Raw genomic sequence first — 14157 nt, forward strand, 5'->3', positions numbered from 1 at the left:
CAAGGCATTAGGCAGAACTTTATTTGTACAACAGCAACAGCTTAAAACATGGGAATATCAAATGAGTATTGCATAAAACAGCATATACAGTAGCCTAAAGCTTTAAAATGTGTAAACAGCAGCAGGAGGAAATGGTCGTCTCTGTCAAGCGGTCAACCCTCCAGGAACCTTCACCACCATGTGGATGACAGACATGTGCTGGATTCCAAATCCAGTCAGCAGCTCGGAGTTTCCATCCAGCATCTTGTCTGTGAAGATCAGCCGCAGAGCCTCCTCTCCCACACACACACACACACACACACACACACACACACACACACACACACACACACACACACACACACACACACACACACACACACACACACACACACACACACACTTTTAAGTTTTACTTTTAATAGGCTATCTTAGACTACATTTTACTGTCAATCCTTATTTAATCTTTAACTTAGCCTAAGTAAAATGTTAAATTCAGGACTTGTAAACTAGGCCTACTTGTAATAGATCTGTTATTACCTTCCCTAACAATCAGGGACCTTAATTTCCCACTGCAAACTATCAAATCTGCTTTAAAGGATAAAGTTCAAAATAAGACGGGGACTATTCAGCTGACAAATACCAACCCGGTACACAACACGAAAACAAAAATCCAAAGGCTCTAATAGTCAGCTAAAAATAACGTGACTGGCTAGCTTTTAAGCATGTCAGGTAGCTGCAAGTTTAGTAATGGCTCTGTCGTAGGACTGTCGTAGGCTACCTGCGCTCTCGGGGAGCCTCTCTGCTATCTTCTCCTTCAGCTGCAGCACTGTCATGCTCTTAAACTGCTCATCTGTGTTGCACAGGTCGATCATCATCTTCTCCCCCCTCAGTCCGTGGACCACGACCTGGTAGATTTTCCCCATGTCTGTGATGTTTGGGCGCGAGTTGCTACGGCTGCTGCTTTCGGCTGTGCCGCTGAGAGTTTTGCACTTCAGGGCGTTGTTTACTGCCAATTAGCCTATCTGACGTAAAAGGGGGACTGACTGAGGATACTTTCACTTTCGTCTTAAAGTTATTATGAAGTTATTTAGTGAATAAGTTATTATTATTATTATTATTATTTACTTTGTGCCAGGTGTTTTTTTGGAACACAGGTGTGTTGGTTGTTTACATGTCTTTTCAACCCACCATTCCCTTTATAGCTGTGTATTATAGTCCACAGCGCTGTGGAGATTAGGTCTGGCAATAGGCAATGCGAGACTAGTCTTCCCGCATCCATTCCTGCCATGAATTAAAAAACTCACCTCTTACACATTTTGGACACCAAAGCTGAAGCGATTGTTCACTAGTCTGCATCATAATGTATGTAGCATATGTAGCCTAGCCTAAAACAACGACCAAAGTGTGAATGGGCTGAAAGGCTAGCTGGAAATCACCTGATATTCCAGCAGTGTTTGGCATCTGACCAAAAAGTAGGCCTACTGTTTAATTGTTTACCAGCTGTTCCACATTCTGGTTGTCTTACTGTAGCCTATAGCTGCTTGGACACAATTTGATGTCTAAACAATATATATTAACATAATCACAGTATTATTAATAATATAGAACTGTCATTGCGAAATTGTTGGGGTTTTATATGCAACTTCAAAACAATACAATAACAGATACAAAGGTAGGCATATTTATCACAAATAAGGCCATAAATCAAGACTGTACGTAGCCTATGCAGCATTAATGTGCTTAAAAGTAAAAGAAAAAATATTAACATCAATATAGACGGGGAATCCAGATCTGCCATCCTAGATTCACGTGACTTCTTGTTAGTGCTGGGGAAACCGAAAGTTCAAATAAAAAAAAATATTGGCGGTGTCAGTGAAGGCGGCACGGCAGCCAGTTCACTGCTCATTTCCCAGAGTGCAGACGGAGAATACATGTGTCGACGGAGAACAGAGGAACTGATCTAAAACAAAATGACTACAGAGGAGAAAAGATACGACCCCAAAGATACGACTCTGAAGTTTGTCAACAGACCAGATGATCTGGATCCACTACGTAAGCACAAAATGATCATGTTTGTTTTTTATAATTAGCGCACTGAGGTGCGTGCATTGGTTACCCTAATTAAGTCTATATTAAGGAATTGCATGCATTAAATTACACATCGTTGGTAACAACAGATGTCCATGTCGGATGTACAGTGATGCTAAGTTAAAAATGTCTGCTCTTCTTGTTGTGCGCCTCAGCCCCAGAGGAGGGAGACGAGAATCTCCGAGCAGAGATGTCCTGCGGTCATGCCGTCACCCCAGAGTCTCTCACTGGGTGGTGTCGTAGCCTGCTGGATCAGGTAGGACTTCTTTCCACCGCCAATTAAAATATAGTCCATTTTGACAACTTATTCAAATACCATGTTTTATTTTGGACATATTTACCTTCAAATTAGCTATGGCACACTGACCTTCTCCTGCCTACATCATTTTCATGTCAAAGCTTTTTTGTTTCATTCTTGCCAATTAAGAGATGGAGACAGTGTTATGTTCTTAGTGTTAAGTGTTACTCTCCAGGCTGTATCTTCAACTGGCAATATAACATAAGCTATCCTTATAATTTCAGGGCCAGCACAAATTTAAGTGCCCTGCTTTAAAGGACGGCACCCTGCAGAAGTGTGATGCAGAGTGGTCTTACCAAGAGGTGCGCAGGCTGGCAGTGCTGACAGCTGAAGAGATGCAGTACTTTGAAGAGAACATCGCCCGCCTAGCTGCCACAGAATACTGTGACTTCAAAACAGTGAGTGTCCCTGTTATCTCCACCTTCCAGAAAGTACAGACAGAAAGTACAGACTGGTTCACTCATGAGTTCAGCACATTTTTTGTATGTAGGCCTACAACATCACAACACTCATGTAGAGAACATAACTTAAAGGACTAAAAGGAATAGTTTGTAACATTGTTGAACTATTTCCTTTAATGTTTCTCTCATCCCTTTCCAACAGTGTCCTGGTTGTAAAACCTATGTGGAAAGAGAAGACCCAAGTAACCTCAGCGTGCAGTGCACAGTCTGCACAGCAGACAAGGGGAAAGCCTACCAGTTCTGCTGGCAATGTTTGATGGTGTGGAAAGGTGCAGCTCCACGCTCTGACCGCTGCGACAATGACGGCTGCATCAACCACGACCTCGAGCTCCTCAAGAACTGCAAGACCACCGCCCTCCCTCAGGTGGAGGGGGTCGACGCATGTCCCTCCATCCGGGCCTGTCCCACCTGTGGTCAGAGAGTGGAGCATGACAAAACGGGCTGTAAGAACATAATCTGTCCTCGCTGTCAGGTCGAGTTCTGCTTCGTGTGCCTGAAACTCACTCCTGAGTGCCTGAAGACGAGCTCTTACTTCATCGCCTGCAGTGATGGTGTGGCTCCCAGACAAACCTCCATACCTGTGTGGCGCAGAAACTAAGAGTTTGCACACATTCACTACTCATGATGTAGCTTACTGCCTTCTTCTGTCACACCGTTCTGTTTCTTTTGGATTTTAATGTTCTATTTTAAGATTGTCTTGAAGCAAAAAGTGTAGACTAATAGACTTATTTGTTCATTCCATAGTGAGCATTAAAATATCTGCTGCATATTCTCATAATGTTGTATAATGCATTGCTTGTAATGTTGCCACTGAAGGTGTTGACTGTTCATAGTACATCATTAATAACTTCATCACTTAATAAAGTGTCTCTTTACATTAATGCAGAATGTCTATTTAATGTCTAACAAGCGCATGTATGTGAATACATTTATTGTATGGACAGGGTTAAACAACAGGAAAATAGTAACATGTATGATTTACATGCAATATAATATTCAAAATATAAAATACAATATAATAAAATACATTTACATGTAGAAAAATATGTAGCATAGCTGAAAATTCAGTTGAGTTTTTTGCCGGTCCTAGGTTTAGAAGTTTGATACCTGTATTGATCTTTTACAGGTCGATCATCTTGAACTCCCCCCTTGGCCTGTGCACAAAGACCAAAAGTACTTTCACTTTCATCCTTTAAAAATGAAAGAAACTCTGCTCTAAAATGACCCTTTAAATAATGCAGGATGTATAAATAAACTTTACTTACTTAATTACTTACTTTTCCTGTCTGATTACTTACTAGGTTTATTTGATGTCTAACAGCTGCATGTGTGTGAATACATTTACAGTATTTTGGAAAATATTAACATTTACCCACATGCTGAATAAAATTCCAAATATCAAATAGATATTTTACAAATTGTCATGTAGCAAAGGTTAAAATTGGTCAGTCTCTGCCCATGTAGGTATAGAAAAGTGAAAATATGCACACCTCTCTGACCTTTCATGCAGAACATTTGCAGAGGCTCAGGAGGAGCTGTAGTGTCCTCTATAAGTTCAGGTGGTCCCAAAATAACACTGAACAATTACACTGATGATGACATATTAATACTGGATAAGTGATTTAATATCCAACAAAGTAACCTACATACATGATGACACATTTTTAACTTTTCTTTAGGTATTTCTGTGTCTGATATTCATTACTTCCATGGCTCTCTTTTTGTGTTATCCCTGCTCTTTGCATCCTTTTTTCTCTCTCTAGGACTTGCAGTTTGTTCTACCTTTTTCACAGTTAGTTTGGTCTCCGGTTTGCAGCTTCTGTCTGCAGTTACAGCATGGTGCATTCTCTCCTCGTCTCTCTTTGAACTGTTTGGTTTCCTGCATAGGTTTGGTAGATAGTTATACTCTGTTGGTTCTTTAATTTTAAACTGGCCTTGCAAGTGTCCTGTCAAGTATGGAACTAAAGAAGAAGAGTAGCCATTGGAGGAAACATGAAATGAATTAGGTTTGATGCCATTTCTTGTACTATCAGTCAAACTTGTTCCAGTTTCTGCAACAAAATTGTTCTGTGTTTCCTGGATAGTCTCATTTCCTTTCAGTCTTTTATTTGGGGATGAATGCTTTTGCTCTAACATACGGCCTAACTGGTGTGTTGTGGGGGTCCGTCTGGTGTTCGGATTCCACATGTGCTCCTCTGAGTTTGTATCAAGCTGCTGTCTGATTGGCTCATGGCTTTTTGGTCCTCCATCTTCTTTTAGCTTTGCAAAGTCTGACCTTTTTCTTTGCAAACTGTCTCCATCTGCTCCAGTGTCTGTATAAAGAACATTTTCTTTATGTGTCCTCGCACATGTTGCTCTCTGGCTAGGCTGTTTTTCCAGTTCCCCAGAAAGGTTGATAGGTTTCTTCCAAACCGTATCAGTGCAGATTTTCTTTAATATATTGTCATTCAAGTGCTTAATATTTCCGCCTCCATTGCAGCTTTCATCTTTCATTTGATGATGAGGAACGAGAGCATCTCCTCTCTCTGCCTCATCATGTCTTATTTCAGCCTCAACATCTGAATGTAGGCAGAGAGCCTCCTGGTTGCCTTGATCAGTTTTATCAGGATCTTTGCTCACTTTGAAGAGAAAAAGGGTGGTTACGATATTTAAAAAAACAAAGAAAAACCAGCAGAAATGTTGAGACTTGGACGCTGCATCATCTTAGCCTAACTTAAGACCAAAGCCAAAAAATCGAGAAGTGAATAATGTACATTTTGAAACTTACCCTTCCTGTACATGAGGAGGTAAGCATAAGACCTTAAAGGTTGTTTGACCTGCAGAATAGAAAATAATATCACAGTGAATGTTAAACTTCATGTTGTTAAACTGCGTGAGGATTTGTGAAACTGGACTGCTTATAGAAAAATGTGCCTCTTTACCCTCTTAACAATGTCGTCATTGAAGTCATACCACACGTGAGTTTCAAAAGATTTGATATGTGCAGTATAATGGCCTCCAGTTAGATTACCAAAGTGGTTAATTATAGCGTAGAGGTCGTATTTGCAATTCTGAAGAGAGGGAAATAAAACAAAGTCACCACATTTAAAAATGTTCAAACAATTTGGTGCAAAAATAAGTATATACTGTAGAAACACACCCTTATGTGTAAAGTTTGGGGGACGTCCACGTTGCAGTGAAGCTTGACGTAACACCTGCGCTTGTAGTCAAAGTTAAATCTCTTCAGCAGGAGGGTCAGAATCTCTGGATTGTGTGTTATCTCACATCCCTAGAACACATCGTGAAAACAACCGCATCGACTAAAGACAGTCGCAAAGTCACCCATCATACTTAAGACTAAATCAGGGTGAGCTGTAACACTGTTCATAGCTTTACAGGCGCAGTGGAAATGAATGGAAATGTATTAGATGTTACAGGGTTATATATTTTTTGGGATTTAGATCATCTTTGTATATACATTATCATCTACAGTAGACTTATGAGAAGCGATGTACAAGTTTTAATGCAAGACTATAAAAAAGAAAACTTAATTTAAATGAACACTCACAAAGTCTGCATCTCGCTTTTTATTGCACTGGTTGCAGAACATCTTGTTGTCACCGCAGACTTTTTCTCCCTTGAAGAATGCTTTTAATCCTTCCTCCTGTAAACATAGTATATTTTGTCACCCTGCATGTATCTTTTCTTATGTATTCTTGAAAAACACACAACTCTTATTCCTGTTAAAGGAAAGCATAGTACCACGCTGTAAGTTTGACAGTGCAAATCTTCCACCACAAGTGGCAGAAACCAAAAAGAGCTCCTGGAATCGTTCCTCTCTTTGCACTTGAGGCATTCGGTCTTGTGATTCAGCTCTCCCTTGAATATCTAGACATAACGATACATGTGAGGTTCAATAGGTCTGTTCAGACTGGTAGTTAGAGAGTCTGATAAAGGACTGTTTTTTTAGTATCAAATACTCTCCTCCTGTAGACTTTAACACTTAAACCACTCCTGTAGCATAATCCACATTTACTCCAGTACTGTACTTGTGTACAAATTATGTTTTATTTTATATCATAAGGTATCTGAACTCTGCAATTTTTCACTTTTTTCTTACAGTACAAACCAAACAATTAATTAGGGCTGCACGATATGAGGAAAATATGCAATAACGTTGTTGAATATCACAATATTATTTTCGATAAATAAACAGATATTAATAAAGTGTACTCAGTTCTGCTGCTTTTAGTATTCTGCTAAAATACAACAGATTACTTGTTGAATCTTCAACATTCTCTTATTGAAAATAGAACATTGAAGTGAATATGAAAGTTACATTTTAAAGTGCAGTTATCTACTGATATTCTCTTTCAACTAACGCAAAAAATCTCTTGGTGTCTTTTGCGATATGTCGCACTCTTTCGTGACGTGTTTATTGCACCAATTGATATCACGATGATGATAAAAATACGATATATTGTGCAGCCCAATAATTAATTAATTGATCATTAAGATAAAGAGCAGATTAATCCATAATGAAAATAATAATTAGTTGCAACCCTATATGAAATTGTTAAAAAGAACAATTAGCTGCACTGAACAAACTAAAAGAGTAAAATGCTCCTATAACATTAATAAAAGAGTATTAATGTTCTAATGATACACTTTATATAGAATATATCATTAGATATACAAATCCCATCCTACACTATCCCTACCTTGGCTGCCTCCGGACTGGTCTGACAGAGGATCCTCTCAAAATATTCAGCAGCATCACGTTGCTCATATACTGAAAGAAGAGTGAGGACAAATATGTCATTATAACATATATTCAACCTTTCTGGAGGATATCAACACAAAACCTACAACTACAGCAGCAGTGTGATGTCTCAAATCTAAACTTACCATTTGTGATCCCCAGTTTGTTTATGACGTCATGCGTTTCGGCCATACTTCTCTGCAGATCAGCAAAAAGTCTTCCCAGCTGTGGGTCAATGGTTGTTGAATCTTTACTGCATCTGTGGCACAGAGAGAAGAATATCTGACTTTACTAAACTTGGAACCAAAAAAGCACATTTCATATCCTATCTTAAGAGTTTTTTTCCCAATTAATCTGTCTTAAAGGAATAGCTTGAAATGTGCTTGGGAAATATGCTACACTAAATTGTTTCCCTCTGCTTCCAATCTTTATGCTAAGCTAAGAAGCTGCTGGCTTCATATTTACCGTAAAACATGAGAGTGATATTGATCTCTTCACGTAACTTTCAGCAAGAAAGCATTCCAAGATGTCAAACTATTCCTTTAATATACTGAAAAGAGCTTAAGAAACCATTTTGTCCATTTTCATTTGAGCTGACCAGTCTAAAACTATAAAGACAACCACAATAAAGATGAAGTTACCAACCGTTTCACAGCCTCCCGGAAGTCCTGGGTCATGAAAAGCACCTGAACCACGCTGTTCAAATAGCATGTCAGACCTGGACTGTTCAGGCCATGGTAATCTAAAGACATAATGGACACATAACTGCCACATTATCATAAAAGTCAGAAACATTTGAAGCAGCATTCTTCAGTAGTCTTATTTCATGTCACTCACCTGAGATGGTGAAGCTGTCTAGTTTCTCTCTGAACATTTCCACTAGGTCATGATTCATACTGATGTCTATTCAATGAGAGTGTTGACATTTTTAGATGTCTGAAGGTTTTTTTCAGATGTATGGATTCAGCCTGTTGGAGCAGATAGCTAGTACAGCAGAAGTTAAGAGACAGCAAGCAGGGACAAACATTAAGGCTACAATTTGGTATTTTTATGTGAACACACACTGCTTACAAACTAGACAGGTAGAACATGCAATCATGAACAACAAAATAATAAAACTTTTATTGCAGACCCAGGTCCATACAAACACACAATACAGCATAAAAAACATAAAAGAGATACAAAAATACACAACAACTACACATCAACCTATAGGATATACAGGCTATTGCACCAATGCTGTCTTAACCTGGAAGTGTATCTGTAACAGCTTTTCACAGGGCTGACTAGAGCTTCAATTATGTGGTTCTCTGACTTTTCCAGGCGACACATGAAACTAAACATCAGCTGTCTTAAGAGTGCCTCACAGGTTGGCACTCTAGTGGACACAAACAAATGGCTGGCACTATGCCACCTAGGGACACGGAGCAGCAGCCTCAGTGCATCATTGTATGCTACCTTGAGCCTCTGCATACTTTTTTTTTCAGTTAGACCACAATTGAGCAGTGTATAGCGGTGTGATGTAAGTTCTAAACAAAGAACACTTCACAGAATCAGAGCACATGGAAAACTTCCTTATAAGCATGTTAGCCTGAGAGTAAATTTTACAGCGCTGTCGGTAAAGGTCTTTGTCATCTGTCCAGTCATCAGATATGACATGACCTAAATATTTAATTTCCTCACACACAGTAAGAGGACTATCTGACAAATAAAAGGTTGGAAAATTTGATTTCCTGTCCTCATCGCTTCTAACTATCATTATGTGACTTTTCTTAGCATTATACTTTATGTCATAATCAAGGCCATACTGAGAGCACACCTTCAGCATCTGCTGCAGCCCAGCACTATATGGACAGAGCAGGACCAGGTCGTCTGCATATATAAGATGATTAACAATATTGTTGCCCACAAGACAAAACAAGGTTTTTAACCTATTTAGCTGATTTGATAATTCATCCATATAAACATTAAATAAAATAGGAGACAGAATTCCTCCTTGCCGCACTCCGTTACTAACACAGAATGGAGCAGATACAACATTATCCCATTTAACCTGAAACGTTTGGTGGGCATACCAAAACGCTAAAATTCTCACTAAAAATTTAGGGGCACCTCTATCTAGCAATTTTTCAAACAATCGTTCATGATTAATTCTATCAAATGCCTTTGATGCATCAATAAAACATAGGAATACAGATGAATTTAGACCTGTGTACCTGGACACAATCTCTTTAAGAGCATAGATACACATGTCAGTTCCATGTTTTCTTTTGAACCCAAACTGATTGTCAGTAGTAAGGACATACATTTCTAGCTTTGTTAACAGTATTCTCTCCAGTACTTTCGACAAGGTACTCGCTAATGCAATTGGTCGATAATTGTCAATATTATTGAGCTTACCAACCTTGTCTTTAAGCACAGGTACTAACATTACAGACATTATAGCATTTGGCAGAGCACCATGAACCAGACAACCATTAAAGCACATGGAAAGTAGAGGGCAGAGCTTATGGCTGGCATATTTTAGATGTTCTGCAGTAATACAATCCATACCGCAGGCTTTATTGTTATCCAACGTATGAATAGCATCATAAATGTCCAATGCCCCAACGATCATATCTGCTGAGAAATTATGTTCATGATTGATTTTAACTGAATTACTTTTAAGACAATTAAACAGGTCACTGTAGTGCTTACGCCAAAGCTCAGCTATTTTTTCTGGGCTACCAACCCCTTCAATATCAACCGGTAAGGTTTTATTATTATTCATTACTTTAACCTCCTTCCAAAAGTCATTAAGGTTATTATTCTGTAGCTTTCTAGCTAAGGAGTCTGCTCTCATCGTGTTTTCATTTTTCTTAATAAAACGGAGTGCATACTTAACTTTAGCATTTGTCAATTTTTTCCTATCCAACAATACCCCATGTCTAGGCCTACCTGCCTCTGACCAGAGTCTAAAGGCCTCTCTTGCCTCAGCATACTGCTCAGCCACAAACTCATTCCACCCAGGTCTGATGTTAAGTCCCTTACATTTACCTTTACAAAAGGGTTCACTAGAAGCATTAAGACATTTCACAATATCATCATACATGGCACAAAGTTTTTCAGCATGCTGCACATCCTTACAATTCATATCTGAACACATTAGGGCCTCATGAGGCAGGGCAACATTATTTAAGAGACTTTCCGTTCGCAGTGAATATCCAGCCACCACCTCTTTGCTCAGTTTTGACCAGTCCAGTTTACTTGAGAAAGCAACGTTATTATTTCTGGACAGCAAAGGAACATTCTCAACATCTATCAGTGCAGCAATAGGTATGTGATCAGAGGTAGCAAGTTCATAACAAATCTCTACATTACTCAGTGAGGCATGCGCATCAACTGTGGTCACAATATGGTCCAGCCAAGATGTTGTGTGCCACGCTTCACTAACGTAGGTAAAACTTGTGTCAGGCAACAGAGCTTTACTTGATAAAATTAATTTAGACTCATTACAAAACTTCTGCAGGTGTGCTGCAAATAAGGATTTACTATCAGACATGTCAGCATTAAAATCACCCATAACATAGACACAGGATGAGCTGTTATCCTCTATGAATGAATGAATAAAAGCTAACCTGTTCAGAAATTCATCCTCATGCTCATATGATTCATACGGTGTATAAATATTCAAAATACTAAATTTCTTTTCATTACAATTACACTCTAGTCCAACTGCCCAGTCAACATTTAGACGCACCACCACCTTCACCATTGAGTCATATTTGATATTCCACAGTATGGCTACACCACCAGCTATCCTACCTCAAACCAGCCTCGTACTGAGGTCGGTAGTGGACTCTCCAGCCCCATGGAAGTTCATGTGTATAGTGTTCAACTTATCTAGATCTTGTTTTGCCAGCCAGGTTTCTTGCAGGCATAGAATATCACATTCATCCAGCAACGTGTCCACAACCAGACGCCTTGATCTATCAATAGCAGTGTGTCCTACTCGCAGTCCGCGAGTGTTGTATGAGACAACACGCATTTAATGTTTTTATTTGCTCCCAACGGAGCAGCTGGCCTTCATCCCGTCCTCGCCCACACGTGTAATAGGTACCGCAGCATCGTTACCGTGCAGCAGCCCCTCATCTCGAGAACGAGGGGCGACCTGATCTGGACCAGACGGGCCTCCTTCTGCTCCTCTAGGGCGACGAGGCTCATAGTAGCGTCGGACAAAAGACCCAACGGGCCAAAGCTGCGGGTCGTAGAGCTCCGCCACATCATTACATTCAGCGGAGATACAGAAGGAGCTGAATCTATTCTGTGTCGTCTCTATTTTGCTACATGTTACTTCCCGGCCCAGTTTCATTTTTAAATACTCACTAAGAGTATTGACATCTACACTGAGATCAAACTTTGTAGCAAATACCTTTACCATCTTTGTTTTGACAGCCAGTATATTGCTAACCACACCAGTCCCGATTATGCCGGTTTTCTTTCTCACATACCTCGCTGAAGTGTTTGCAATACGAGGTGTAAGGATTCGATGGGCAGGGTTCTCAGGTACCTGCTTCAGTCGTACCTGCTTCAGTCGGCGCCCATCCTTTACCACCGTGCTCCATGGGGGGGGGTCTACAGACTGGGCTGGTTGACTGCTGTCGGTCCCGCCAGGCAACCATCCATTAACCCCAGAAGGAATGCGGGGGGCAGGATCAGGACCCGGCGGCTTCTCCATCACAGTCGGGGGAAGACCCGGCTGTCGAGTTTAACAGAAACCTCCCGCAATGTTTCACAGGCAGCTACCTGAGTTCCCATAGTTCTTTTTAAGTAGTCAATGTCAACATTGATTTGCTGCATATTCCCGAGAAGCACAGACACATCGATGTGTTTAAATGAGACGGGGGGTAATTCATCCAGGAAGTAGGATACGAATCTTGGGGGTCTCTTCACCGCACTCATTTAGCGCTTGCAGGCACATTTTGACATTGTTAATGTCCTTCTTTGGTCCCATATGGGAGATCCACCGTTTGTTGTGTGGAAGGAGTTCTGACAAAACTGCCTTTGAAGACTCAATCCGCTCGGAGCTGAAGCTGCTCGTTACTATCGCCACAATATCATCGTGACTTAGTGTTCGCATTTTGATCATAATAAAGTTCAGCAACTCATCCTCTACTATGACTCTACCGTCTTCAGTGTGGTAAATCTCCGGTTTAATTCGAGTAAACTCTCGCGTAAACTCTCCCACAGCACGCCGTGCTGCTGCACCGGCCGCCATGAGTCTATCTCTCGCTCAAGTTATGCTATAGACAAGATGCCTTGTTAACATTCTGCAGTTAATATAAATCTATGTAGGCCTACCACTGAACCTTGAAACAAGCTGCATAGGCTACAGTTGCACAAAGGAAGTGTGAGCAGCACAAAAATAACAACACTGAATGTTATAAACAGCCAGAGGACAGGATGTACACATTGATACTGTTTTGTTAGCTAGTGTAGCTAATAATGATGGTAGACGGGTCATTTTATTTAATTAAACTCTATAAGGCTGGATGGCTGTGAAAAAATATACTTCTCATGTAGAAATAGTTTATAAATTTACAGCAGAACAAAGCGGGTATAAGTTAGCAGCAGGTTTGATATTCGCAGGATATTCGTTTTCGACCTACCCCCATTCAGTGTCTTCAATAAAATTCCACTACATTACTAGTGTAGTATGTTGAGGACAGTTTAGGACATTGTATCAAAAAAAATCACAATGGTATTTGTGTCGCTACCGATTTACAAGCGAAAACAGCACTTCAATCTATGTTCCGGCTGTTGGATGAGTTAGGGACCGTCTACAAATTACATTACTCAGGCTGGTGACATAGACTACTGGGATTCTTTCAGGAAAGAAATCACCAAAACTCTATAAAAAGACATTTTCTCATTCTGATTGCTGTAGTAGCTGCCAATGGTGGACTGCTAGTTACTACACATCATATTTTTCTCATATGTCACATTATAGTGAAACGGGATGGAATTAAAAGTTTAAAATATGCACCAAAAATCAACAAAAGTACATTTTCTCATTCTGATTGCTGTAGTACTTGCCAATGGTAAGCCTTTACTTACTACACATCATAGTTTTATCATATGTCACATTATAGTGAAACAGTATGCAATTAAAAGATTAAAATATTCACCAAAAATCAACAACAGTAAATGTTCTCATTCTGATTGCTGTAGTACTTGCCAATGGCAGGCTACTACTTACTACAGGTCATATTTTTCTCATACGTCACATTATAGTGAAACAGTATGCAATTAAAAGATTAAAATATTCACCAAAAATCAACAACAGTAAATGTTCTCATTCTGATTGCTGTAGTACTTGCCAATGGCAGGCTACTACTTACTACAGGTCATATTTTTCTCATACATCACATTATAGTGAAACAGTATGCAATTAAAAGATTAAAATATTCACCAAAAATCAACAACAGTACATTTTCTCATTCTGATTGCTGTAGTACTTGCCAATGGCAGGCTACTACTTACTACAGGTCATATTTTTCTCATATGTCACATTATAGTGAAACGGGATGGAATTAAAAGTTTAAAAT

At 39.7% G+C, this 14157-nt stretch overlaps 1 protein-coding gene across 6 annotated transcripts in view; it reads right to left on the minus strand.

Annotated features, from left to right (window-relative positions):
- The window catches only part of LOC120573700 (ubiquitin carboxyl-terminal hydrolase 47), a 20629-nt gene continuing 6472 nt past the window's right edge, over nt 1-14157 (minus strand). Inside the window, exons 1-16 of one of the 6 annotated variants that reach the window (XM_039823611.1) lie at nt 11375-13368; nt 8408-8554; nt 8216-8312; nt 7717-7829; nt 7530-7600; nt 6571-6696; nt 6377-6472; nt 5969-6097; nt 5751-5879; nt 5597-5645; nt 4612-5447; nt 3937-3983; nt 3334-3407; nt 3065-3237; nt 2665-2789; nt 1-278 (exon numbers count right to left, since the gene is read on the minus strand). In XM_039823611.1, coding sequence (XP_039679545.1) covers nt 95-278; nt 2665-2789; nt 3065-3237; nt 3334-3407; nt 3937-3983; nt 4612-5447; nt 5597-5645; nt 5751-5879; nt 5969-6097; nt 6377-6472; nt 6571-6696; nt 7530-7600; nt 7717-7829; nt 8216-8312; nt 8408-8465 — 2307 coding nt within the window. In that variant the 5' untranslated portion in view covers nt 8466-8554; nt 11375-13368 and the 3' untranslated portion in view covers nt 1-94. Of the gene's footprint in view, nt 279-2664; nt 2790-3064; nt 3408-3936; nt 3984-4611; nt 5448-5596; nt 5646-5750; nt 5880-5968; nt 6098-6376; nt 6473-6570; nt 6697-7529; nt 7601-7716; nt 7830-8215; nt 8313-8407; nt 8555-11374; nt 13371-14157 lie in introns of those variants that run through there. The other 5 variants (XM_039823610.1, XM_039823609.1, XM_039823607.1 and 2 more) reach the window with 5 other exon arrangements.

The sequence above is a fragment of the Perca fluviatilis genome, chromosome 14, assembly GCF_010015445.1.
Source record: "Perca fluviatilis chromosome 14, GENO_Pfluv_1.0, whole genome shotgun sequence".
Taxonomy (NCBI): domain Eukaryota; kingdom Metazoa; phylum Chordata; class Actinopteri; order Perciformes; family Percidae; genus Perca; species Perca fluviatilis.